The sequence below is a fragment of the Mirounga angustirostris genome, unplaced genomic scaffold (genome assembly GCF_029215605.1).
Source record: "Mirounga angustirostris isolate CCGP_5_RB_7025 unplaced genomic scaffold, mMirAng1.0.hap1 SCAF_13, whole genome shotgun sequence".
Lineage (NCBI taxonomy): Eukaryota > Metazoa > Chordata > Mammalia > Carnivora > Phocidae > Mirounga > Mirounga angustirostris.
In genome coordinates this window covers 8,630,407-8,657,635 of record NW_026991721.1, presented here as the reverse complement: position 1 = coordinate 8,657,635, position 27,229 = coordinate 8,630,407, and the positions used below count along the sequence as shown (strand labels likewise).

General features: G+C 49.1%; 2 protein-coding genes across 2 annotated transcripts; both read right to left on the bottom strand.

The window, feature by feature from the left end:
* Nucleotides 1-1,176: 1,176 nt before the first annotated feature.
* On the bottom strand, nt 1,177-7,619 carry LOC123841755 (phospholipase A and acyltransferase 4-like). Its single transcript, XM_064576269.1, has 4 exons — nt 6,710-7,619; nt 3,604-3,712; nt 2,570-2,838; nt 1,177-1,451 (listed from the first exon to the last, which is right to left on the bottom strand). The coding sequence occupies exons 1-4, from the start codon at nt 6,716-6,718 to the stop codon at nt 1,350-1,352; spliced, it is 489 nt and encodes a 162-aa protein (XP_064432339.1). The 5' UTR covers nt 6,719-7,619; the 3' UTR covers nt 1,177-1,349.
* Nucleotides 7,620-14,119: 6,500 nt separating this feature from the next.
* LOC135362296 (phospholipase A and acyltransferase 4-like) lies at nt 14,120-20,109 on the bottom strand. The gene is made up of 4 exons (XM_064576268.1): nt 19,654-20,109; nt 16,547-16,655; nt 15,513-15,781; nt 14,120-14,394 (listed from the first exon to the last, which is right to left on the bottom strand). Exons 1-4 carry the CDS (start codon nt 19,660-19,662, stop codon nt 14,293-14,295), a joined length of 489 nt encoding a protein of 162 aa, XP_064432338.1. The 5' UTR covers nt 19,663-20,109; the 3' UTR covers nt 14,120-14,292.
* Between the last annotated feature and the right edge of the window lie 7,120 nt (nt 20,110-27,229).

Below are 27,229 nucleotides of genomic sequence, written 5' to 3'. Positions count from 1 at the left end.
CCTGTTGTGCTGATTCTCAGGTGTCCTTCCCAAGTGGGATTTGCTCTCCTTTGCCAGGGGGCTGGGCTCAGTGTACGTGACTCCAGACTCCACTGGGTGCCTCTCCTTTGTTCCTTTTAGGCTCTCAGCACCAATGGGCGGATGAAAATGGCATAGCCCAGATCTCTAGCCCCAGAGCTGAAAGCTCCACCCCCCACTCTTCAGTGCACCCTCACAGACAAGCAACCACTCTTGTCTCCATGGTTTCCCTCCTCACTTTGTGTTCACCCGGCATCTGACTCAGCGTTTTTATCTCAGGCCCACCAATCCTCCAAACTTTCAGGACTGTTGTGGTGGGCACCTCCCCCACTCCTCCAGGGGGAGGGATGGGGTCTCCCCATGTTTCTGCAGCCTGCTGGGCCCCTGCTGGGAGAGCAGTCTCCTGACCCTGTTCCTGATTTCTGGCAACCCGGAGGAGAAAGCCGGCACCAGGATCACTGTTTGCAGCCGGCTTCTCTGCTCCGATGTTTGGGAACTCTGCAGCACTCAGGTGCCCCCGTTCTTTCTGTGACCTTGGGGATCCCGAGACCACCTGGGATTCTGCCCTGCTTTGCCACCTGAGTGCTTTTCAGCCAGGGACATCCCTACCAGAGCAGACTTCTGAAAGTTCTGATTTTGTGCTCTACTACTTATAAGACTTTGTGGTAGCCTCTTTAAGCAGGCTACCTCCTCTTGCCCTGTCCTCCTATATATAACCCCAGATTCAAGGCCAAGGAAAGGTGTGGAGAGCAGAGGGAGTTAAGAAAGGATTTCACGAGATGGGCAAGAGCCTATACTGACTTTCCTCGTGGCAGACGTTTGCTTTGGTTTGGTGTAGACTCCGCCGAACAACCACAGACTGCAGCTGCAGAGTCCGAGAAGCCGTGTCGGCTCTAGTCCCAGGCCAACAGTCCAAGTTGTCTGATGGGTCCTGCTCTTGCCCATTGGCCAGGCCCGTGTGTCTCCCTTGCTGCCCCCCCGTCTCCCCACAACCAGAAAGACCCATGACTTGAAATAGCTGGAGCCAGACTGGCTCCTGCAAGACAAAGAACACAGACACAGACACAAAGGGAGAGAAAAGGGCCGAAGCCCAGGGCGCCACCGTGCGTGGCCAGGCCCAGAGCCCAGCTGCACCCCAACACACTTCACACCAGCCAGTTCTTGCTTCATCTCCTCCAGTAAAGTGCTCCCTTGTTGAGCTTTATTTTATTCTGTAAAAATAAGCCTTATTGTAAAACAGAGTGAAATCCACAGACCAAACCTCAAAACCTCTGGGGCAACCAGATCCCCTAAATGGATAAAGTCACTGCTGATGGGACAGGCCCTTCAACTCATTGCTTCTGCCGCTTGTTTCTTAAGAACATGGTTCCAATGAGGCCCATGGCTGCCAAGCCGGCTCCTGCGATGCCAGCCGTCACAACGGCGTCCTGGACCTGCGGGAGAACAGGGGAGGTCACAGTCAATCGGGAATCCGAGGACGGGCTGTACACTCAACAAGAACATTCAGCTTAAGGACACTCATGTGCCCCTTGGCCCACTTGACAAACTCAGGAGTCAACAAATATTGGCCGGGAAATGGGGAGAAGAGGACTGGATGGGGAAAGAGCCGCTGCATGGAGCCAGTAGGCCAGGGTTGTACATGGGCCCCAGGGCAACTCGATCCACTCTGCAGGTATTTAAAGCACCTAAATCCCCAGAGGGCGATTGTGGAAAGGACAAGAAGATGAAGGCAGGAGGGCTGAGATCCTGGCGGCCATCAGGGAGCCCTTGCAGCCAGTGTGAGGTGGCGCAGGAACGGCTCTCGAATGCTGACCATGTCACACCTGTGCCCCCCGGGAGAGCAAGGACCTCACGTGTGTCACTTGTCTTGTTCCTCGCTGCATCCCCCACACCTGGTTCTGCCAGGCACAGGGGTGCTCTTTACGAGTCCTTAAAGAAATGACCCAACTTGGAGTAGTAGTGATGCTCTACTTTAAATGATTAGCCCTGCAGGTGCTGCAGTTCAGTGTATGGAGCAGAGACTCTAGAGAAGGACAGCTGGGGTTGGAATCCTGCCTCTGCCACTTATTAGCTGTGTGTTTTGGGGACAACAAACGTGGAAGCCAGAAGGGGTGGGCGTGGAAGCTGTGCCCCACATCTTCCATAAATGAATCCTTGAGCTCATACATAAGCCTGTGCACCTTGAGCATCCCTTGCCTAAGTGCTCTCTGGGGCCTCAGGACACCTGTCCTGGTGCTGGCTTGGCCCACACTCTTCTTGACATCTTTGGGGGCATCAAGAGCTGCCTTTAGGGTGGATCCTAGAGGTGAAGGATCCTAGAAGGCCTCCATCCAACTCCTCCTCCTACACATGGGGAAACTGAGGCCCAGGGAGGGAGTGACCTGTCCACAGACCCCAAGTGGTTCAGAAGCTGATTGAAGATTTGAGTTTAGACATCCTGACTCCCAGCCAGTGGGTCATGGTGATTCTCCCCTCTGGCTGCACAGCTTGGTCACCACCACCCCAAGGGGACCTCCAGGAGGAAGAAGGATCGTCTCAAAGAGGGCCTTACCTGCCTGCTATTGGGCTCGCCATATCTCAGGTTGGTGACAAAGTGCTCACAGTTCTTGTGCAGAAGACTATATTCCATCTCCTGACCAACCATCTGCTTCGCAGAGTAAATGATCTGGTTCACAGGTCGTGGTCTATACCTGTTGTCCAAGAGGTTGTTGACCTTATAGCAGCAGCCTCCCACCACATCCCGTAGGAGCTCCCGTTTTACTACCGCTCTGCTGCTCAGAACGGAGAACGTGATGCTGGAGCGAACCCACGGGATCTCACCTGGAATCAAAGACACGACCATGGTCATCGGGAGCTGCAGGGGAAGGCGAGAGAGGGAGGGAGAAGGGGCAGGACGAGAAAGAGGACCGAGGGAGTACACTACTGAGGTCTTGCTGTTTGTCTTTTCACAAATGTGATCGGAGCATTCATAGATTTTGCTCTTTTTACTGAACAAGCTGTGAATTTTTTTTAAGTCAGTGAATGTCATGATTGCTTATGCAGTCATTGTATTCCATCATATGGATATAGATCATCTATCTGGTCAAGCCCTATTATTGAACATGTTGGTTGTTCAAAGATTTTGCCATTTTCAACAGTGATAGTCAAGTATTTACTATTTGTTCAATTTTGCACACTCACACATTTCAGAAAGAGATCAAATTTATTTGATCACACACTGTTTACTTTCCATATATTTCTTCATCGTCTTTAACTTTGGAGGTAAATATTATCTCCATTTGATAATCCAAATATTGGTGTTGGGGGAGGTCATCTAGAAAATGTGACCACCAGTAACCATGAGTTCACCCCCAGCAGTCAGAGGCTCCTCATCTCATCCCACCCTTGGAATGTGCATTCTACTTGACTTCCCTGCCTCCAGACCTATGGGACTCCACTCGATTACCCAGTGGAATATGGATGTATGGTCTGCTCAAGCAAGCTCAGGGAGTAACCAACTCAGTTTTCCCTTGCTCGGCACTTTCTTCTAATTGTTCTCATGATGGTAACAAATATTTTGAAAATAATATTTCCAACAGTGCTTACTTGGAGAAGTCAGATGGATCACATAACCGTCTCCCACATAGATGGCCCAGTGCTCATAGCCAATGCGGAAAATCTGGATCAGGTCTCCAGGTTTGGGTTCTTCACAAAACTGCAACACAAAAACCCAAAATGGTGTAGGCGGGCTTCTAGGCAACAGTAGAGTGCCCAGCTGGGGCCCTGCAGCTTGGCCTGGGGACCCCACTGGGTGATGTTCATCACCTGGTGAGAGCCTGCAGTGGGAGGGAACTCCTGGCCCCTGTGGGGTCCTCATCCTGCTGTCACTTTAGAGATTCTGCACAACCAGGGGCTAGAAGCCTAGAGAAAAGGTCCTTGTGGAATGGGAGAGTGGAGATTGGTTCGGTGTGTGCATATTATTATGTTTGTATGTGCACACGCTCCAGTTGTATGGGATATGTGTGAGGGAGCACATGTGTGTATATGTACATGTGGTACATGTGTGTCTGTGTGTTGTGTTCCCTGAACATGCACATCAGCATGTGCTGTATATGTTGGGTTTGCATGTGCATGTCGGGTATACTCATGTGCACAGCTGTTGTGTTGTGTATGGGGTTTTCGCTTGTGTGTTGGGCATTGTTATGCACACATCTGTGTATGTGTATATGTTGGGTTTGCGTGTGTGTGTTGTGCGTACTCATGTGCACACCGAGGCTGTGAGCAAGCGTGTGCAGGTGCTTTGTAGACCTGCTCCCGAGCCTGCAGACATGACCACCTGCATGGAAACCTCTTCACTGAGCCTGGGAGCCCCAGACCCTCCCCAGCAGTCAGGGAGGAGAATCACCAGCTTCTCTACCCTTCACAGGTACTCCTCACACCTCTTGACCCTCACTGTCCATGGCCACACCAGGTACCTACTCCTCCTCAGATACTGTCCCCTCCAGCCCCAGGACACCCGCCCTTGGAGATGCCAACCTGAGAGACATTGGCTGATGGCATCATCCGGGGACCTGAGGCTCTGGAGGGCTGGCAGCTTCTGACCCTGAGGGGGCTTGCTCCCAGCGTGCACATGGCAGGCCTCAGTGGGCACTTTTCCAGAAGCCCCAGGGGAAGGAAGCATCACCCTATTTTCAGGTGGGTAACTGAGGATCAGAGAGAGAGGGGCTTGGCCAAGAACACTCAGCTCGGCAGCACTGAGCTGCCTCTTCTCCCCCTGATTTGGCCCTGCCTCCCCGCCCTCCACACCCATTTCCTGCTCCTCAGTGCCCCCCACTCCACCCCTGGAGCCACAGCATCTGATTTGAGAATGTTTCAGTTTCTCTCCCTTTCTGTGCCTGCTCTCAGCAAACCACAAACCTCTATCTCTCATTGCAGGCCACCTAATCAGAGACTTGGGGTCAGCTTTCCTTAGCCCTCTTTGTCATGCCAATATCCAACAACCAACGCTGACCCTGGGAGTTTCTCCTGAATTCATCACCTGGTCCATTTCCCACCCTCTGAATTCATTAGGGAAGTCTCCGGGCCTGCCCCTGAGATCTCACAGCCTTTGTTTTTCTTTTAATTTTATTTATACAATAATCTCCACACCCAACATGGGGCTTGACTCACAACCCTGAGTTCAAGAGTTGCATGCTCTTCCGACTTAGCCAGACAGGTGCTGGGACCCTACATCTTCTTGACATTCGCCCCCCTCTTACCAGGCCATCTGTGCATGCTACCCCACACCCAGTCTCCCCAAGACCCACTGTGGCTTTCCGAAAGGGCACATCTGGCCATGAACTTCCCCTGGAATCAGGGCACGGGGCATGCACTGTGGGCAGCTCACAGGCCCTCCAACCAGCCCTTCCTCAGCCCTCCTCACCCTCCCTGCCCTCTGGCCCTAGGCTGACTGGCTTGCCCTTCTCCTCACCACAGAGCTGGCCCCTGCCTCTGATCCTCTGCACATCTGGCTGTCTCGGTCACAGTCACCTTCCCCACCCCTCCTTTCTTCTTCTCCCCCACACAGACATCCCTCTCTGAGCAGCTGCTCTCAGGGCCCCAGCCTGGCTCAGCTGCCACCTCCCCCTGCATGGATCACGTCCTGCTGGGATTCCCCGTGTCTGTCTGCACCTCCCTGTGGGCTCTGAGCTCCACTGGGGCAGGATCCTGTGTGCTGCCTAGCTCCTTCCTCCCCAGGATCCGGTGAAGGGCCTGGCCTGGAATGGGGGCAGAGGAAATCCACATGGAATAGGGGCTGGAGGGTCAGTGGGGCCACGACCCGGGGCCCAGTGACTCCCCCCTCCCTCAGCCAGGGCACGGCAAGCCCAGGGATGATCTCCACGTTGAAATCAAAAGGGGAGTTTTCACTCTGGGGTTCAATGTCTAACTAAGGTCAGGCCCAGACACCCTGCACAGTGGCTGGTGGCAGTAAAATGTGACGCCAGTCCCCGCCCGGAGGAGAGGCTGCCCAAGAAACAAAGGGCGTATTTGTTTTTTTTTTTTTTTCAGCAATCAGGCCCTCGGCCCACCCCAGGGGATCAGGTGAGTGCAGAGTGGGCCGCTCTTTCCCAGAATGGCCTCATTTCCTCGAATTGCATGATTCAACTCATTCCCCTTCAGTGCACCCCAACCACGCAGCCGGCCTGCCCCCGCCTGGACCGTGTGAATCTGCACATCAGGGCTGACAGGAAGGGAGATCAGAGTCAGAAGGCTGGAATGGAAGCATACTTACCGAGGCAGGACAGATGCCAAGGAGGGAAGAGGAGAGAGGAGGAGAGAGCTGAGCAGGCACTGAACTCCTGCCCCAGCAAGGGAGACAGGCACATTGGGGATCCCCTCACTTCCCAAGTCCTGGGACCCCCCCCTCGGCCCACACAACAGATACTTCCCAGCTCAGGCAGGCAAAGCTCCCACCCCAACCCAGCTCCTTCCCCGGGAGCTGAGCCAGAGGACAGGGGAGGCTCAGTGGGCCTGAAGCCCGCACTGTCCTGCAGGAAAAGGGACTTTGAAACAACAAGACTTTTCCATAACACCCTTCTAAAGCCTTTCCAAACTCTGGAGTTCAGAGTGCCCAACACCAGGAACCCACACGGAGGCCTTTATGAGAGGGGGGTGGCCTACTGCTGGAGAACTGCAAATAGAAAGTTATGCAAAAATAAAAAAAGGGACTTACCTCAGCCATGGTGGAGTCTGCTGTTCTCCTGCGTGTGGACGGACTTTTATACCAAAGGTGACGGTTTTGCTTTCAGTTTCCTTTAGACACTCTTTAATAACAACTACATAGGAAACTTTCCTTTTGAAAGTAGACTCCACACCCAGCATGGATCCCAAAGCAGGGCTCAAACTCCAACCCTGAGATCCAGACCTGATCTGAGGTCAAGAGTCACACACGTAAGAGTGAGCCACGCAGGTGAGCGTCCAGGGGCTGGCACCTCCAGCATCGGAGCAGGCTGGATGAGGGGCTCTGTGCCTCCTTGGTGAACACATGTTTCATAAATGCCTTGGTGTACGATGGAATTCGGTCTGAGGTTTGCTTCATTATCAGCTGAGGGTGAGGCCTGGGGAAATGGCTCACACGAAGACATGCAGACATTTCCATGGTTAGCATTAGGTGGCAACTGAAACCCAAGAAGTGCGCAGGAAGGTGACAGCCCAGCTGATTTGCCACAGTGGGGGCCAGGCTCCCGCTCACAGAGATGGTTCTGGGGCCACAGCAGGCCCCTCGCAGGTGCCGACCCCCTTCCTCTCCACGGGCTGGGCCCTCAGCACAGACAGGGGGTCTGGCCAGGTAAGGGGTGGGGGTGGAGGGACAGAGCCCTCTTGCTTCTCCCTCACTGCTCCTGATGCCTTCGAATGAAATGGACATTCCAGACATGAAAAAAAAATAAATACAAGAGTTGGAATCCAATCTTTTCTTTTCCAAATAGCAGCGGTAGGTTGGGGAATCAGATCTCACGAGAGATGGGAGCTCCAGCCTGGAATTCTGTCAAGGAATGTTCCCTGGGTCAAGACCCAGGCTCCCAGCAGCTCTCGAGGGGCCAAGATTCGTGCTGACCCACCCCCTCCCCGGGCGGCCCGGTCACCGGGGGTGCCGACCCTGCTTCGCTCGCCGGCAATTTCCCCCTGGTGAAACTTAACTCTGGGGCTGGGTTTGAGCCAGGTGACCCCGCCCCCTGGGGCAGAGCCGATTGGCCCAATGAGAGCACCTGACCCGTGGCAGCCAATCGGAAGGCTGAGCCGGGCGCAGCGCTGAGCCGGGTGCCGCGCTGAGCCGACCAGACTCTCCGGACCTGGACGCGGGGGACCGAGAGTGGTCCCCAGCGCGGAGAGGTGCAGCTGAGCTGACCCGACAAGACGGGCCACAGGAGGGGTGCGGGATCAGAGACTTGGGGGTCCGGGCAATCCCAAGGGGAGAGGAAGCAGGAGCCCTGGGCGCGAAAGCGAGCAGACAGGGGAAGGACGTGGAGAGCAGAGAGAGATACTAATCGTTCCTGGAAGGGAGAGGAGCAGGGAGGATGGGGTGCATTCCCTCACTGGTGGCGGCCTCACGTTCATGGCCCAGAGTCTCCCACACAGTTCCAGCCGCTGGCGCCCCAGGCCCTGGCAGGCCCACGGTTCCTGTTCTTATGCATCACAGGTGTGTCTCCCCTCCCCCTCGTGTATCCTCACACCGCGAAGAAGAATGCAGGCCTCCAGGGGCGCCTGGGTGGTGGCCCAGGGGGTTAGGCTCCCGCTCTTGGTTTTGGCTCAGGTCATGATCTCAGAGTCGTGAGATCAAGGCGGCTCAGGCCCCATTTGGGCTCCATGCTGGGTGTGGAGCCTGCTTAGGATTCTCTCTCCTTCATCCGCTCCCCCCCTCTCCGTGTGTGGGTTTGCTCTCTCTCTCTCAAAAAAACAAAAATAAACATACAGGCCTCCCAGAAGAAACGGGTGAAAAGCTGTGAATGGCTGGGGTGCACCTCAGTGTAGCCGGAGCCTGGATTAACTGCTCGGGCTGCTAGAAGGACATACCACCGACCAGGGGGCTTAAACAACAGACATTGATTTCTCTCATTTAGGTCTATAATCCGTTGAGTTCGTTGTTGTCTATGGTGTAAGAACGTGGTTCAGTTTCATTCTTTTCCATGTAGCTGACCAGTTTTCCCATCACCCATTTCTGAAGAGATTGTGTGTTTCCCGTTGCATAGCTTGCCTTTCTTGTCAAAAGTTAATTGATGATATAATGGTGGATTTGTGTCTGGGCTTTCTGTCCTGTTCTTTTGATCTGTGTGTCTATTTTTGTGCCAGTACCCTGCTGTTTTGATACCCATAGCTTTGTAGTATAACATGAAAACTGTAATTGTCATACGTCCTGCTTTTTCTTTTTCAGGATGGCTTAGGCTATTGTGGTCTTTTATGGTTCCTTACAAATTTTAGGATTGTTTGTTCTAGCTCTGGGAAAAAAGAAATGCTGTTGGTATTTTGCTAGGGATTGCATTAAATCTGGGGACTGCTTGGGCGTATGGACATTTTAACAGTGTTTGTTCTTCCAGTCCATGAGCATGGAATGTTTTCCATTTCCGTATGTCTTCCTGAATTTCATTCATAAGTGTTCTCTAGTTTTCAGAGTACAGATCTTTTACTTCTTTGGTTAGGTTTATTCCTAGGTATCTTATGGGTTTTGGTGCAATTGTAAGTGGGATTGATTCCTTGATTTCTCTTTCTTCTGCCTCATTGTTAGTGTATAGAAATGCAACGGACTTCTCTGTGCATTGATTTTGTATCCTGTGACTTTGCTGAATTCCTGTATCAGTTCTAGCAATTTTTTTTGGAGTCTTTGGGTTTTCTACATAGAGTATCATGTCCTCTGAAAAGAGTGAAAGATTGACTTCTCCTTTGCCAATATTGGTGCCTCTATTTCTTTTTGTTGTCTGATTGCTGAGGCTAGGACTTCCAATAATGTGTTGAATGGCGGTGGTGAGAGTGGACATCCCTGTCATGTTCCTGACTCTAGGGGGAAAGCTCTAAGTTTTTCCCCATTGAGGATGATATTCACTGTGGGTTTTTTACTATAGCTTTTATGTTGTGGTATACTCCCTCTATCCTACCACTGCAGAGAGTCTTTGTCAATAAAGGATGTTGTATTTTGTCAAATGCTTTTTCTGCATCTATTGAGAGGATCATATGGTTTTGTCCTTTCTTTTATTAACGTGGTGTATCACACTGATTGATTTGCAGATGTTGAACTACCCTTGCAGCCCAGGAATAAATCCCACTTGGTCATGGTGAATAATCCTTTGTTATTATTACTGTTAACAGTAATGTACTGTTGGATCCTATTGGCTAGGATTTATGTGAGAATTTTTGCATCCTTGTTCATCAGGGATATTGGTCTGTAATTCTCCTTTTTGGTGGGGTCTTTGTCTGGTTTGGGGATCAAGGTAATGCTGGCCTCCTAGAAAGAGTTTGGAAAATTTCCTTCCATTTCCATTTTTTGAAAGAGTATCAAAACAATAGGTATTAATTCTTCTTTAAATGTTTGGTAGAATTCCCTTGGGAAGCCATTTGCCCTGGGCTCTTGTTTGTTGGGAGATTTTTGATGACTGCTTCAATTTCCTTGCTGGTTATGGGTCTGTTCAGGTTTTCTATTTCTTCCTGGTTCAGTTTTGGTAGTTTATAGTCTCTAGGAATGCATCCATTTCTTCCAGATTGCCTAATTTGTAGGCATATAGTTGCTCATAATATTCTCTTATAATTGTTTGTATTTCTTTGGTGTTGGTTGTGATCTCTCCTCTTTCACTCATGATTTTATTTATTTGGGTCCTTTCTCTTTTCTTTTTGAGAAGTCTGGCTAGGGTTTATTAATATTATTAATTCTTTCAAAGAACCAGCTCCTAGTTTTGTTGATCTGTTCTACTGTTCTTTTGGTTTCTATTTCATTGATTTCCGCTCTGATCTTTATTATTTCTCTTCTCTTGCTGGGTTTAGGCTTTATTTGCTGTTCTTTCTCCAGCTCCTTTAGCTGTAAGCTTAGGATGTGTATTTGAGGGCTTTCTTCTTTCTCGAGAAAGGCTTGTATTGCTTCCCTTTTAGGACCACCTTTGCTGCATCCCAAAGATTTTGAACAGCTGTGTTTTCATTTCCATTTTCATTTCTTTCCATGAATTTTTTAAATTCTTCTTTAATTTCCTGGGTGACCCATTCATTCTTCAGTAGGAAGCTCTTTAGCCTTCATGCATTTGAGTTCTTTCCAATTTTCCTCTTGTGGTTGAGTTCCAGCTTCAAAGCACTATAGTCCAAAAATAGGCAGGGAATGATCCCAGTCTTTTGGTACTGGTTGAGACCTGATTTGTGACCCAGTATCTGGTCTATTCTGGAGAATGTTTTATGTGCACTCGAGAAGAATGTGTATTCTGCTGCTTTGGGATGGAATGTTCTGAATATACTGTGAAGTTGAATATACTGTGAAGTCCATCTGGTCCAGTGTGTCAGTGAAAGCCCTAGTTTCCTTGTTCATCTTCTGCTTAGATGATCTGTCCATTGCTGTGACTGGGGTGTTAGAGTTCCCTACTATTATTGTGTTATTATCCATCTGGTTCTTTGGTTTTGTTACTAATTGGCTTATATAATTGGCTGCTGCCAAGTAAGAGGCATAGATATTTACAATTGTTAGATCTTCTTGTTGGATAGACCTTTTAATTATGATATAGTGTCCTTCCTCATTCCTAATTACAGACTTTGGTTTGAAATCTAATTAATCTGATGTAAGGATTGCCATCACGGCTTTCTTCTGATCCATTAACATGATAAATGGTTTTCCACCCCTTCACGTTCCATCTAGAGTTGTCTTTGGGCCTAAAATGAGTCTCTTGCAGACAGCATATCTATGGGTTTGCTTTTTTATCCAATCTGTTACGTTCTGTCTTTTGATTGGGACATTTAGCCCATTTACATTCAGAGTAACTATTGAAAGATATGAATTTTGTGTCATTGTATTAACTGTAAAGTGGCAGTTCATGTAGATTGTCTCAACTCCTTTCTGGTCTTTGTTACTTTTGGGCTCTCTCTTTGCTCAAGGAATTCCCTTTAATATTCCTTGCAGGGCTAGTTTAGTGTTCACAAGTTCCTTTAGTTTTTGTTTCTCCTGGAAACTCTATCTCTCCTTCTATTCTGAATGACAGCCTTGCTGGACTGAGTCTTCTTGGCTGCATATTTTTCCCATTTAGCACCCTGAATATATCCTGCCAGTCCTTTCTAGCCTGCCAGGTCTGTGTGGATAGGTTTCTGCCAGCATTATGTTTCTACACTGGTAGGTTAAGGACCTTTTGTCCCAAACTGCTTTCATGATTTTCTCTTTATCTTTGAATTTGCATGCTTCACTAGTGTATGTCGAAGTGTTGTCCTATTCTTACTGATTTTGAGGGGGGTTCTCTGGCTTCCTGGACTTGATGTCTGTTTCTATTCAATTAGGGAAGTTCTCAGCTATAATTTGTTCAAAGAAACCTTCTGCCCCTCTCTCCTTCTCTTCGTCTTCTGGGACCCTTACTATCCGGATATTATTTCACTTATGGAATTACTGAGTTCTTGACATCTCCCTTCGAGATTCAGCAGTGGTCTTTTTCTCTTCTTTTCAGCTTCCTTGCTTTCCATCGTTTTATCCTCTATATCACTGACTGACTCTCTCTTCTGCCTCACTTATTCTCAATGTTGGAGCCTCTGTTTGGGACTGCATCTCCGCAATAGCATTTTTAATTTGGGCCTGACTAGATTTTAGTTCTTTGAATTCTACAGGAAGGGATTTTCTAGTGTCTTCTATGCTTTTTCAAGCCCAGCTAGTATCTCTATAATCTTTGTTTTAAGTTCTACTTCAGACATCTTATATCCATATTGATTAAATCCCTAGCAGTGAGTACTACCTCCTGTTCTGTCTTTTAGGGTGAATTTTTCTGTCTCATCATTTTGTCCAGAAAAGAATAGAAGAAAGAAAGAGAAAAGACAATAATAATAAAAACAACAGAAAGAAAAACAGACACAAAACAAAAGAAGGAAAAATCAAACAAGAAACAAAACAAAAAACTAGATATTGGGTGTGTTTTGGTCTGCTTGCTACAGGAAACTAGATCTTGAAATAGGAAAGAAAGCAAAACTTACAGATATCCATAAATAAAATAAAAAACAATGAAAAGAAACCAAAAATAAAATATAGAGATTGTATATATATAATAAAAACTTAAGAAGAATAAAAAAGTATTGAAAGAATAAGAAAATAGCTGAAAACATAACACTGAAGGACTAAGGAATAAAAATAATAATAAAAGACCCCATAAATGCTATATACTGTTTTCCCCAGGAGCTGAAGCTTTGCAGTTCTCTATGATGTGTAAACTTGGTGTTTGAGTGATGTTCCTGCTGGTCTCTGGGGGAGGCCCCTGTTGTGCTGATTCTCAGGTGTCCTTCCCAAGTGGGATTTGCTCTCCTTTGCCAGGGGGCTGGGCTCAGTGTACGTGACTCCAGACTCCACTGGGTGCCTCTCCTTTGTTCCTTTTAGGCTCTCAGCACCAATGGGCGGATGAAAATGGCATAGCCCAGATCTCTAGCCCCAGAGCTGAAAGCTCCACCCCCCACTCTTCAGTGCACCCTCACAGACAAGCAACCACTCTTGTCTCCATGGTTTCCCTCCTCACTTTGTGTTCACCCGGCATCTGACTCAGCGTTTTTATCTCAGGCCCACCAATCCTCCAAACTTTCAGGACTGTTGTGGTGGGCACCTCCCCCACTCCTCCAGGGGGAGGGATGGGGTCTCCCCATGTTTCTGCAGCCTGCTGGGCCCCTGCTGGGAGAGCAGTCTCCTGACCCTGTTCCTGATTTCTGGCAACCCGGAGGAGAAAGCCGGCACCAGGATCACTGTTTGCAGCCGGCTTCTCTGCTCCGATGTTTGGGAACTCTGCAGCACTCAGGTGCCCCCGTTCTTTCTGTGACCTTGGGGATCCCGAGACCACCTGGGATTCTGCCCTGCTTTGCCACCTGAGTGCTTTTCAGCCAGGGACATCCCTACCAGAGCAGACTTCTGAAAGTTCTGATTTTGTGCTCTACTACTTATAAGACTTTGTGGTAGCCTCTTTAAGCAGGCTACCTCCTCTTGCCCTGTCCTCCTATATATAACCCCAGATTCAAGGCCAAGGAAAGGTGTGGAGAGCAGAGGGAGTTAAGAAAGGATTTCACGAGATGGGCAAGAGCCTATACTGACTTTCCTCGTGGCAGACGTTTGCTTTGGTTTGGTGTAGACTCCGCCGAACAACCACAGACTGCAGCTGCAGAGTCCGAGAAGCCGTGTCGGCTCTAGTCCCAGGCCAACAGTCCAAGTTGTCTGATGGGTCCTGCTCTTGCCCATTGGCCAGGCCCGTGTGTCTCCCTTGCTGCCCCCCCGTCTCCCCACAACCAGAAAGACCCATGACTTGAAATAGCTGGAGCCAGACTGGCTCCTGCAAGACAAAGAACACAGACACAGACACAAAGGGAGAGAAAAGGGCCGAAGCCCAGGGCGCCACCGTGCGTGGCCAGGCCCAGAGCCCAGCTGCACCCCAACACACTTCACACCAGCCAGTTCTTGCTTCATCTCCTCCAGTAAAGTGCTCCCTTGTTGGGCTTTATTTTATTCTGTAAAAATAAGCCTTATTGTAAAACAGAGTGAAATCCACAGACCAAACCTCAAAACCTCTGGGGCAACCAGATCCCCTAAATGGATAAAGTCACTGCTGATGGGACAGGCCCTTCAACTCATTGCTTCTGCCGCTTGTTTCTTAAGAACATGGTTCCAATGAGGCCCATGGCTGCCAAGCCGGCTCCTGCGATGCCAGCCGTCACAACGGCGTCCTGGACCTGCGGGAGAACAGGGGAGGTCACAGTCAATCGGGAATCCGAGGACGGGCTGTACACTCAACAAGAACATTCAGCTTAAGGACACTCATGTGCCCCTTGGCCCACTTGACAAACTCAGGAGTCAACAAATATTGGCCGGGAAATGGGGAGAAGAGGACTGGATGGGGAAAGAGCCGCTGCATGGAGCCAGTAGGCCAGGGTTGTACATGGGCCCCAGGGCAACTCGATCCACTCTGCAGGTATTTAAAGCACCTAAATCCCCAGAGGGCGATTGTGGAAAGGACAAGAAGATGAAGGCAGGAGGGCTGAGATCCTGGCGGCCATCAGGGAGCCCTTGCAGCCAGTGTGAGGTGGCGCAGGAACGGCTCTCGAATGCTGACCATGTCACACCTGTGCCCCCCGGGAGAGCAAGGACCTCACGTGTGTCACTTGTCTTGTTCCTCGCTGCATCCCCCACACCTGGTTCTGCCAGGCACAGGGGTGCTCTTTACGAGTCCTTAAAGAAATGACCCAACTTGGAGTAGTAGTGATGCTCTACTTTAAATGATTAGCCCTGCAGGTGCTGCAGTTCAGTGTATGGAGCAGAGACTCTAGAGAAGGACAGCTGGGGTTGGAATCCTGCCTCTGCCACTTATTAGCTGTGTGTTTTGGGGACAACAAACGTGGAAGCCAGAAGGGGTGGGCGTGGAAGCTGTGCCCCACATCTTCCATAAATGAATCCTTGAGCTCATACATAAGCCTGTGCACCTTGAGCATCCCTTGCCTAAGTGCTCTCTGGGGCCTCAGGACACCTGTCCTGGTGCTGGCTTGGCCCACACTCTTCTTGACATCTTTGGGGGCATCAAGAGCTGCCTTTAGGGTGGATCCTAGAGGTGAAGGATCCTAGAAGGCCTCCATCCAACTCCTCCTCCTACACATGGGGAAACTGAGGCCCAGGGAGGGAGTGACCTGTCCACAGACCCCAAGTGGTTCAGAAGCTGATTGAAGATTTGAGTTTAGACATCCTGACTCCCAGCCAGTGGGTCATGGTGATTCTCCCCTCTGGCTGCACAGCTTGGTCACCACCACCCCAAGGGGACCTCCAGGAGGAAGAAGGATCGTCTCAAAGAGGGCCTTACCTGCCTGCTATTGGGCTCGCCATATCTCAGGTTGGTGACAAAGTGCTCACAGTTCTTGTGCAGAAGACTATATTCCATCTCCTGACCAACCATCTGCTTCGCAGAGTAAATGATCTGGTTCACAGGTCGTGGTCTATACCTGTTGTCCAAGAGGTTGTTGACCTTATAGCAGCAGCCTCCCACCACATCCCGTAGGAGCTCCCGTTTTACTACCGCTCTGCTGCTCAGAACGGAGAACGTGATGCTGGAGCGAACCCACGGGATCTCACCTGGAATCAAAGACACGACCATGGTCATCGGGAGCTGCAGGGGAAGGCGAGAGAGGGAGGGAGAAGGGGCAGGACGAGAAAGAGGACCGAGGGAGTACACTACTGAGGTCTTGCTGTTTGTCTTTTCACAAATGTGATCGGAGCATTCATAGATTTTGCTCTTTTTACTGAACAAGCTGTGAATTTTTTTTAAGTCAGTGAATGTCATGATTGCTTATGCAGTCATTGTATTCCATCATATGGATATAGATCATCTATCTGGTCAAGCCCTATTATTGAACATGTTGGTTGTTCAAAGATTTTGCCATTTTCAACAGTGATAGTCAAGTATTTACTATTTGTTCAATTTTGCACACTCACACATTTCAGAAAGAGATCAAATTTATTTGATCACACACTGTTTACTTTCCATATATTTCTTCATCGTCTTTAACTTTGGAGGTAAATATTATCTCCATTTGATAATCCAAATATTGGTGTTGGGGGAGGTCATCTAGAAAATGTGACCACCAGTAACCATGAGTTCACCCCCAGCAGTCAGAGGCTCCTCATCTCATCCCACCCTTGGAATGTGCATTCTACTTGACTTCCCTGCCTCCAGACCTATGGGACTCCACTCGATTACCCAGTGGAATATGGATGTATGGTCTGCTCAAGCAAGCTCAGGGAGTAACCAACTCAGTTTTCCCTTGCTCGGCACTTTCTTCTAATTGTTCTCATGATGGTAACAAATATTTTGAAAATAATATTTCCAACAGTGCTTACTTGGAGAAGTCAGATGGATCACATAACCGTCTCCCACATAGATGGCCCAGTGCTCATAGCCAATGCGGAAAATCTGGATCAGGTCTCCAGGTTTGGGTTCTTCACAAAACTGCAACACAAAAACCCAAAATGGTGTAGGCGGGCTTCTAGGCAACAGTAGAGTGCCCAGCTGGGGCCCTGCAGCTTGGCCTGGGGACCCCACTGGGTGATGTTCATCACCTGGTGAGAGCCTGCAGTGGGAGGGAACTCCTGGCCCCTGTGGGGTCCTCATCCTGCTGTCACTTTAGAGATTCTGCACAACCAGGGGCTAGAAGCCTAGAGAAAAGGTCCTTGTGGAATGGGAGAGTGGAGATTGGTTCGGTGTGTGCATATTATTATGTTTGTATGTGCACACGCTCCAGTTGTATGGGATATGTGTGAGGGAGCACATGTGTGTATATGTACATGTGGTACATGTGTGTCTGTGTGTTGTGTTCCCTGAACATGCACATCAGCATGTGCTGTATATGTTGGGTTTGCATGTGCATGTCGGGTATACTCATGTGCACAGCTGTTGTGTTGTGTATGGGGTTTTCGCTTGTGTGTTGGGCATTGTTATGCACACATCTGTGTATGTGTATATGTTGGGTTTGCGTGTGTGTGTTGTGCGTACTCATGTGCACACCGAGGCTGTGAGCAAGCGTGTGCAGGTGCTTTGTAGACCTGCTCCCGAGCCTGCAGACATGACCACCTGCATGGAAACCTCTTCACTGAGCCTGGGAGCCCCAGACCCTCCCCAGCAGTCAGGGAGGAGAATCACCAGCTTCTCTACCCTTCACAGGTCCTCCTCACACCTCTTGACCCTCACTGTCCATGGCCACACCAGGTACCTACTCCTCCTCAGATACTGTCCCCTCCAGCCCCAGGACACCCGCCCTTGGAGATGCCAACCTGAGAGACATTGGCTGATGGCATCATCCGGGGACCTGAGGCTCTGGAGGGCTGGCAGCTTCTGACCCTGAGGGGGCTTGCTCCCAGCGTGCACATGGCAGGCCTCAGTGGGCACTTTTCCAGAAGCCCCAGGGGAAGGAAGCATCACCCTATTTTCAGGTGGGTAACTGAGGATCAGAGAGAGAGGGGCTTGGCCAAGAACACTCAGCTCGGCAGCACTGAGCTGCCTCTTCTCCCCCTGATTTGGCCCTGCCTCCCCGCCCTCCACACCCATTTCCTGCTCCTCAGTGCCCCCCACTCCACCCCTGGAGCCACAGCATCTGATTTGAGAATGTTTCAGTTTCTCTCCCTTTCTGTGCCTGCTCTCAGCAAACCACAAACCTCTATCTCTCATTGCAGGCCACCTAATCAGAGACTTGGGGTCAGCTTTCCTTAGCCCTCTTTGTCATGCCAATATCCAACAACCAACGCTGACCCTGGGAGTTTCTCCTGAATTCATCACCTGGTCCATTTCCCACCCTCTGAATTCATTAGGGAAGTCTCCGGGCCTGCCCCTGAGATCTCACAGCCTTTGTTTTTCTTTTAATTTTATTTATACAATAATCTCCACACCCAACATGGGGCTTGACTCACAACCCTGAGTTCAAGAGTTGCATGCTCTTCCGACTTAGCCAGACAGGTGCTGGGACCCTACATCTTCTTGACATTCGCCCCCCTCTTACCAGGCCATCTGTGCATGCTACCCCACACCCAGTCTCCCCAAGACCCACTGTGGCTTTCCGAAAGGGCACATCTGGCCATGAACTTCCCCTGGAATCAGGGCACGGGGCATGCACTGTGGGCAGCTCACAGGCCCTCCAACCAGCCCTTCCTCAGCCCTCCTCACCCTCCCTGCCCTCTGGCCCTAGGCTGACTGGCTTGCCCTTCTCCTCACCACAGAGCTGGCCCCTGCCTCTGATCCTCTGCACATCTGGCTGTCTCGGTCACAGTCACCTTCCCCACCCCTCCTTTCTTCTTCTCCCCCACACAGACATCCCTCTCTGAGCAGCTGCTCTCAGGGCCCCAGCCTGGCTCAGCTGCCACCTCCCCCTGCATGGATCACGTCCTGCTGGGATTCCCCGTGTCTGTCTGCACCTCCCTGTGGGCTCTGAGCTCCACTGGGGCAGGATCCTGTGTGCTGCCTAGCTCCTTCCTCCCCAGGATCCGGTGAAGGGCCTGGCCTGGAATGGGGGCAGAGGAAATCCACATGGAATAGGGGCTGGAGGGTCAGTGGGGCCACGACCCGGGGCCCAGTGACTCCCCCCTCCCTCAGCCAGGGCACGGCAAGCCCAGGGATGATCTCCACGTTGAAATCAAAAGGGGAGTTTTCACTCTGGGGTTCAATGTCTAACTAAGGTCAGGCCCAGACACCCTGCACAGTGGCTGGTGGCAGTAAAATGTGACGCCAGTCCCCGCCCGGAGGAGAGGCTGCCCAAGAAACAAAGGGCGTATTTGTTTTTTTTTTTTTTTTCAGCAATCAGGCCCTCGGCCCACCCCAGGGGATCAGGTGAGTGCAGAGTGGGCCGCTCTTTCCCAGAATGGCCTCATTTCCTCGAATTGCATGATTCAACTCATTCCCCTTCAGTGCACCCCAACCACGCAGCCGGCCTGCCCCCGCCTGGACCGTGTGAATCTGCACATCAGGGCTGACAGGAAGGGAGATCAGAGTCAGAAGGCTGGAATGGAAGCATACTTACCGAGGCAGGACAGATGCCAAGGAGGGAAGAGGAGAGAGGAGGAGAGAGCTGAGCAGGCACTGAACTCCTGCCCCAGCAAGGGAGACAGGCACATTGGGGATCCCCTCACTTCCCAAGTCCTGGGACCCCCCCCTCGGCCCACACAACAGATACTTCCCAGCTCAGGCAGGCAAAGCTCCCACCCCAACCCAGCTCCTTCCCCGGGAGCTGAGCCAGAGGACAGGGGAGGCTCAGTGGGCCTGAAGCCCGCACTGTCCTGCAGGAAAAGGGACTTTGAAACAACAAGACTTTTCCATAACACCCTTCTAAAGCCTTTCCAAACTCTGGAGTTCAGAGTGCCCAACACCAGGAACCCACACGGAGGCCTTTATGAGAGGGGGGTGGCCTACTGCTGGAGAACTGCAAATAGAAAGTTATGCAAAAATAAAAAAAGGGACTTACCTCAGCCATGGTGGAGTCTGCTGTTCTCCTGCGTGTGGACGGACTTTTATACCAAAGGTGACGGTTTTGCTTTCAGTTTCCTTTAGACACTCTTTAATAACAACTACATAGGAAACTTTCCTTTTGAAAGTAGACTCCACACCCAGCATGGATCCCAAAGCAGGGCTCAAACTCCAACCCTGAGATCCAGACCTGATCTGAGGTCAAGAGTCACACACGTAAGAGTGAGCCACGCAGGTGAGCGTCCAGGGGCTGGCACCTCCAGCATCGGAGCAGGCTGGATGAGGGGCTCTGTGCCTCCTTGGTGAACACATGTTTCATAAATGCCTTGGTGTACGATGGAATTCGGTCTGAGGTTTGCTTCATTATCAGCTGAGGGTGAGGCCTGGGGAAATGGCTCACACGAAGACATGCAGACATTTCCATGGTTAGCATTAGGTGGCAACTGAAACCCAAGAAGTGCGCAGGAAGGTGACAGCCCAGCTGATTTGCCACAGTGGGGGGCCAGGCTCCCGCTCACAGAGATGGTTCTGGGGCCACAGCAGGCCCCTCGCAGGTGCCGACCCCCTTCCTCTCCACGGGCTGGGCCCTCAGCACAGACAGGGGGTCTGGCCAGGTAAGGGGTGGGGGTGGAGGGACAGAGCCCTCTTGCTTCTCCCTCACTGCTCCTGATGCCTTCGAATGAAATGGACATTCCAGACATGAAAAAAAAATAAATACAAGAGTTGGAATCCAATCTTTTCTTTTCCAAATAGCAGCGGTAGGTTGGGGAATCAGATCTCACGAGAGATGGGAGCTCCAGCCTGGAATTCTGTCAAGGAATGTTCCCTGGGTCAAGACCCAGGCTCCCAGCAGCTCTCGAGGGGGCCAAGATTCGTGCTGACCCACCCCCTCCCCGGGCGGCCCGGTCACCGGGGGTGCCGACCCTGCTTCGCTCGCCGGCAATTTCCCCCTGGTGAAACTTAACTCTGGGGCTGGGTTTGAGCCAGGTGACCCCGCCCCCTGGGGCAGAGCCGATTGGCCCAATGAGAGCACCTGACCCGTGGCAGCCAATCGGAAGGCTGAGCCGGGCGCAGCGCTGAGCCGGGTGCCGCGCTGAGCCGACCAGACTCTCCGGACCTGGACGCGGGGGACCGAGAGTGGTCCCCAGCGCGGAGAGGTGCAGCTGAGCTGACCCGACAAGACGGGCCACAGGAGGGGTGCGGGATCAGAGACTTGGGGGTCCGGGCAATCCCAAGGGGAGAGAGAGGAAGCAGGAGCCCTGGGCGCGAAAGCGAGCAGACAGGGGAAGGACGTGGAGAGCAGAGAGAGATACTAATCGTTCCTGGAAGGGAGAGGAGCAGGGAGGATGGGGTGCCTTCCCTCACTGGTGGCGGCCTCACGTTCATGGCCCAGAGTCTCCCACACAGTTCCAGCCGCTGGCGCCCCAGGCCCTGGCAGGCCCACGGTTCCTGTTCTTATGCATCACAGGTGTGTCTCCCCTCCCCCTCGTGTATCCTCACACCGCGAAGAAGAATGCAGGCCTCCAGGGGCGCCTGGGTGGTGGCCCAGGGGGTTAGGCTCCCGCTCTTGGTTTTGGCTCAGGTCATGATCTCAGAGTCGTGAGATCAAGGCGGCTCAGGCCCCATTTGGGCTCCATGCTGGGTGTGGAGCCTGCTTAGGATTCTCTCTCCTTCATCCGCTCCCCCCCTCTCCGTGTGTGGGTTTGCTCTCTCTCTCTCAAAAAAACAAAAATAAACATACAGGCCTCCCAGAAGAAACGGGTGAAAAGCTGTGAATGGCTGGGGTGCACCTCAGTGTAGCCGGAGCCTGGATTAACTGCTCCGGCTGCTAGAAGGACATACCACCGACCAGGGGGCTTAAACAACAGACATTGATTTCTCTCATTTAGGTCTATAATCCGTTGAGTTCGTTGTTGTCTATGGTGTAAGAACGTGGTTCAGTTTCATTCTTTTCCATGTAGCTGACCAGTTTTCCCATCACCCATTTCTGAAGAGATTGTGTGTTTCCCGTTGCATAGCTTGCCTTTCTTGTCAAAAGTTAATTGATGATATAATGGTGGATTTGTGTCTGGGCTTTCTGTCCTGTTCTTTTGATCTGTGTGTCTATTTTTGTGCCAGTACCCTGCTGTTTTGATACCCATAGCTTTGTAGTATAACATGAAAACTGTAATTGTCATACGTCCTGCTTTTTCTTTTTCAGGATGGCTTAGGCTATTGTGGTCTTTTATGGTTCCTTACAAATTTTAGGATTGTTTGTTCTAGCTCTGGGAAAAAAGAAATGCTGTTGGTATTTTGCTAGGGATTGCATTAAATCTGGGGACTGCTTGGGCGTATGGACATTTTAACAGTGTTTGTTCTTCCAGTCCATGAGCATGGAATGTTTTCCATTTCCGTATGTCTTCCTGAATTTCATTCATAAGTGTTCTCTAGTTTTCAGAGTACAGATCTTTTACTTCTTTGGTTAGGTTTATTCCTAGGTATCTTATGGGTTTTGGTGCAATTGTAAGTGGGATTGATTCCTTGATTTCTCTTTCTTCTGCCTCATTGTTAGTGTATAGAAATGCAACGGACTTCTCTGTGCATTGATTTTGTATCCTGTGACTTTGCTGAATTCCTGTATCAGTTCTAGCAATTTTTTTTGGAGTCTTTGGGTTTTCTACATAGAGTATCATGTCCTCTGAAAAGAGTGAAAGATTGACTTCTCCTTTGCCAATATTGGTGCCTCTATTTCTTTTTGTTGTCTGATTGCTGAGGCTAGGACTTCCAATAATGTGTTGAATGGCGGTGGTGAGAGTGGACATCCCTGTCATGTTCCTGACTCTAGGGGGAAAGCTCTAAGTTTTTCCCCATTGAGGATGATATTCACTGTGGGTTTTTTACTATAGCTTTTATGTTGTGGTATACTCCCTCTATCCTACCACTGCAGAGAGTCTTTGTCAATAAAGGATGTTGTATTTTGTCAAATGCTTTTTCTGCATCTATTGAGAGGATCATATGGTTTTGTCCTTTCTTTTATTAACGTGGTGTATCACACTGATTGATTTGCAGATGTTGAACTACCCTTGCAGCCCAGGAATAAATCCCACTTGGTCATGGTGAATAATCCTTTGTTATTATTACTGTTAACAGTAATGTACTGTTGGATCCTATTGGCTAGGATTTATGTGAGAATTTTTGCATCCTTGTTCATCAGGGATATTGGTCTGTAATTCTCCTTTTTGGTGGGGTCTTTGTCTGGTTTGGGGATCAAGGTAATGCTGGCCTCCTAGAAAGAGTTTGGAAAATTTCCTTCCATTTCCATTTTTTGAAAGAGTATCAAAACAATAGGTATTAATTCTTCTTTAAATGTTTGGTAGAATTCCCTTGGGAAGCCATTTGCCCTGGGCTCTTGTTTGTTGGGAGATTTTTGATGACTGCTTCAATTTCCTTGCTGGTTATGGGTCTGTTCAGGTTTTCTATTTCTTCCTGGTTCAGTTTTGGTAGTTTATAGTCTCTAGGAATGCATCCATTTCTTCCAGATTGCCTAATTTGTAGGCATATAGTTGCTCATAATATTCTCTTATAATTGTTTGTATTTTTTTGGTGTTGGTTGTGATCTCTCCTCTTTCACTCATGATTTTATTTATTTGGGTCCTTTCTCTTTTCTTTTTGAGAAGTCTGGCTAGGGTTTATTAATATTATTAATTCTTTCAAAGAACCAGCTCCTAGTTTTGTTGATCTGTTCTACTGTTCTTTTGGTTTCTATTTCATTGATTTCCGCTCTGATCTTTATTATTTCTCTTCTCTTGCTGGGTTTAGGCTTTATTTGCTGTTCTTTCTCCAGCTCCTTTAGCTGTAAGCTTAGGATGTGTATTTGAGGGCTTTCTTCTTTCTCGAGAAAGGCTTGTATTGCTTCCCTTTTAGGACCACCTTTGCTGCATCCCAAAGATTTTGAACAGCTGTGTTTTCATTTCCATTTTCATTTCTTTCCATGAATTTTTTAAATTCTTCTTTAATTTCCTGGGTGACCCATTCATTCTTCAGTAGGAAGCTCTTTAGCCTTCATGCATTTGAGTTCTTTCCAATTTTCCTCTTGTGGTTGAGTTCCAGCTTCAAAGCACTATAGTCCAAAAATAGGCAGGGAATGATCCCAGTCTTTTGGTACTGGTTGAGACCTGATTTGTGACCCAGTATCTGGTCTATTCTGGAGAATGTTTTATGTGCACTCGAGAAGAATGTGTATTCTGCTGCTTTGGGATGGAATGTTCTGAATATACTGTGAAGTTGAATATACTGTGAAGTCCATCTGGTCCAGTGTGTCAGTGAAAGCCCTAGTTTCCTTGTTCATCTTCTGCTTAGATGATCTGTCCATTGCTGTGACTGGGGTGTTAGAGTTCCCTACTATTATTGTGTTATTATCCATCTGGTTCTTTGGTTTTGTTACTAATTGGCTTATATAATTGGCTGCTGCCAAGTAAGAGGCATAGATATTTACAATCGTTAGATCTTCTTGTTGGATAGACCTTTTAATTATGATATAGTGTCCTTCCTCATTCCTAATTACAGACTTTGGTTTGAAATCTAATTAATCTGATGTAAGGATTGCCATCACGGCTTTCTTCTGATCCATTAACATGATAAATGGTTTTCCACCCCTTCACGTTCCATCTAGAGTTGTCTTTGGGCCTAAAATGAGTCTCTTGCAGACAGCATATCTATGGGTTTGCTTTTTTATCCAATCTGTTACGTTCTGTCTTTTGATTGGGACATTTAGCCCATTTACATTCAGAGTAACTATTGAAAGATATGAATTTTGTGTCATTGTATTAACTGTAAAGTGGCAGTTCATGTAGATTGTCTCAACTCCTTTCTGGTCTTTGTTACTTTTGGGCTCTCTCTTTGCTCAAGGAATTCCCTTTAATATCCTTGCAGGGCTAGTTTAGTGTTCACAAGTTCCTTTAGTTTTTGTTTCTCCTGGAAACTCTATCTCTCCTTCTATTCTGAATGACAGCCTTGCTGGACTGAGTCTTCTTGGCTGCATATTTTTCCCATTTAGCACCCTGAATATATCCTGCCAGTCCTTTCTAGCCTGCCAGGTCTGTGTGGATAGGTTTCTGCCAGCATTATGTTTCTACACTGGTAGGTTAAGGACCTTTTGTCCCAAACTGCTTTCATGATTTTCTCTTTATCTTTGAATTTGCATGCTTCACTAGTGTATGTCGAAGTGTTGTCCTATTCTTACTGATTTTGAGGGGGGTTCTCTGGCTTCCTGGACTTGATGTCTGTTTCTATTCAATTAGGGAAGTTCTCAGCTATAATTTGTTCAAAGAAACCTTCTGCCCCTCTCTCCTTCTCTTCGTCTTCTGGGACCCTTACTATCCGGATATTATTTCACTTATGGAATTACTGAGTTCTTGACATCTCCCTTCGAGATTCAGCAGTGGTCTTTTTCTCTTCTTTTCAGCTTCCTTGCTTTCCATCGTTTTATCCTCTATATCACTGACTGACTCTCTCTTCTGCCTCACTTATTCTCAATTTTGGAGCCTCTGTTTGGGACTGCATCTCCGCAATAGCATTTTTAATTTGGGCCTGACTAGATTTTAGTTCTTTGAATTCTACAGGAAGGGATTTTCTAGTGTCTTCTATGCTTTTTCAAGCCCAGCTAGTATCTCTATAATCTTTGTTTTAAGTTCTACTTCAGACATCTTATATCCATATTGATTAAATCCCTAGCAGTGAGTACTACCTCCTGTTCTGTCTTTTAGGGTGAATTTTTCTGTCTCATCATTTTGTCCAGAAAAGAATAGAAGAAAGAAAGAGAAAAGACAATAATAATAAAAACAACAGAAAGAAAAACAGACACAAAACAAAAGAAGGAAAAATCAAACAAGAAACAAAACAAAAAACTAGATATTGGGTGTGTTTTGGTCTGCTTGCTACAGGAAACTAGATCTTGAAATAGGAAAGAAAGCAAAACTTACAGATATCCATAAATAAAATAAAAAACAATGAAAAGAAACCAAAAATAAAATATAGAGATTGTATATATATAATAAAAACTTAAGAAGAATAAAAAAGTATTGAAAGAATAAGAAAATAGCTGAAAACATAACACTGAAGGACTAAGGAATAAAAATAATAATAAAAGACCCCATAATGCTATATACTGTTTTCCCCAGGAGCTGAAGCTTTGCAGTTCTCTATGATGTGTAAACTTGGTGTTTGAGTGATGTTCCTGCTGGTCTCTGGGGGAGGCCCCTGTTGTGCTGATTCTCAGGTGTCCTTCCCAAGTGGGATTTGCTCTCCTTTGCCAGGGGGCTGGGCTCAGTGTACGTGACTCCAGACTCCACTGGGTGCCTCTCCTTTGTTCCTTTTAGGCTCTCAGCACCAATGGGCGGATGAAAATGGCATAGCCAGATCTCTAGCCCCAGAGCTGAAAGCTCCACCCCCCACTCTTCAGTGCACCCTCACAGACAAGCAACCACTCTTGTCTCCATGGTTTCCCTCCTCACTTTGTGTTCACCCGCATCTGACTCAGCGTTTTTATCTCAGGCCCACCAATCCTCCAAACTTTCAGGACTGTTGTGGTGGGCACCTCCCCCACTCCTCCAGGGGGAGGATGGGGTCTCCCATGTTTCTGCAGCCTGCTGGGCCCCTGCTGGGAGAGCAGTCTCCTGGACCCTGTTCCTGATTTCTGGCAACCCGGAGGGAGAAAGCCGGCACCAGGATCACTGTTTGCAGCCGGCTTCTCTGCTCCGATGTTTGGGAACTCTGCAGCACTCAGGTGCCCCGTTCTTTCTGTGACCTTGGGGATCCCGAGACCACCTGGGATTCTGCCCTGCTTTGCCACCTGAGTGCTTTTCAGCCAGGGACATCCCTACCAGAGCAGACTTCTGAAAGTTCTGATTTTGTGCTCTACTACTTATAAGACTTTGTGGTAGCCTCTTTAAGCAGGCTACCTCCTCTTGCCCTGTCCTCCTATATATAACCCCAGATTCAAGGCCAAGGAAAGGTGTGGAGAGCAGAGGGAGTTAAGAAAGGATTTCACGAGATGGGCAAGAGCCTATACTGACTTTCCTCGTGGCAGACGTTTGCTTTGGTTTGGTGTAGACTCCGCCGAACAACCACAGACTGCAGCTGCAGAGTCCGAGAAGCCGTGTCGGCTCTAGTCCCAGGCCAACAGTCCAAGTTGTCTGATGGGTCCTGCTCTTGCCCATTGGCCAGGCCCGTGTGTCTCCCTTGCTGCCCCCCCGTCTCCCCACAACCAGAAAGACCCATGACTTGAAATAGCTGGAGCCAGACTGGCTCCTGCAAGACAAAGAACACAGACACAGACACAAAGGGAGAGAAAAGGGCCGAAGCCAGGGCGCCACCGTGCGTGGCCAGGCCCAGAGCCCAGCTGCACCCCAACACACTTCACACCAGCCAGTTCTTGCTTCATCTCCTCAGTAAAGTGCTCCCTTGTTGGGCTTTATTTTATTCTGTAAAAATAAGCCTTATTGTAAAACAGAGTGAAATCCACAGACCAAACCTCAAAACCTCTGGGGCAACCAGATCCCCTAAATGGATAAAGTCACTGCTGATGGACAGGCCCT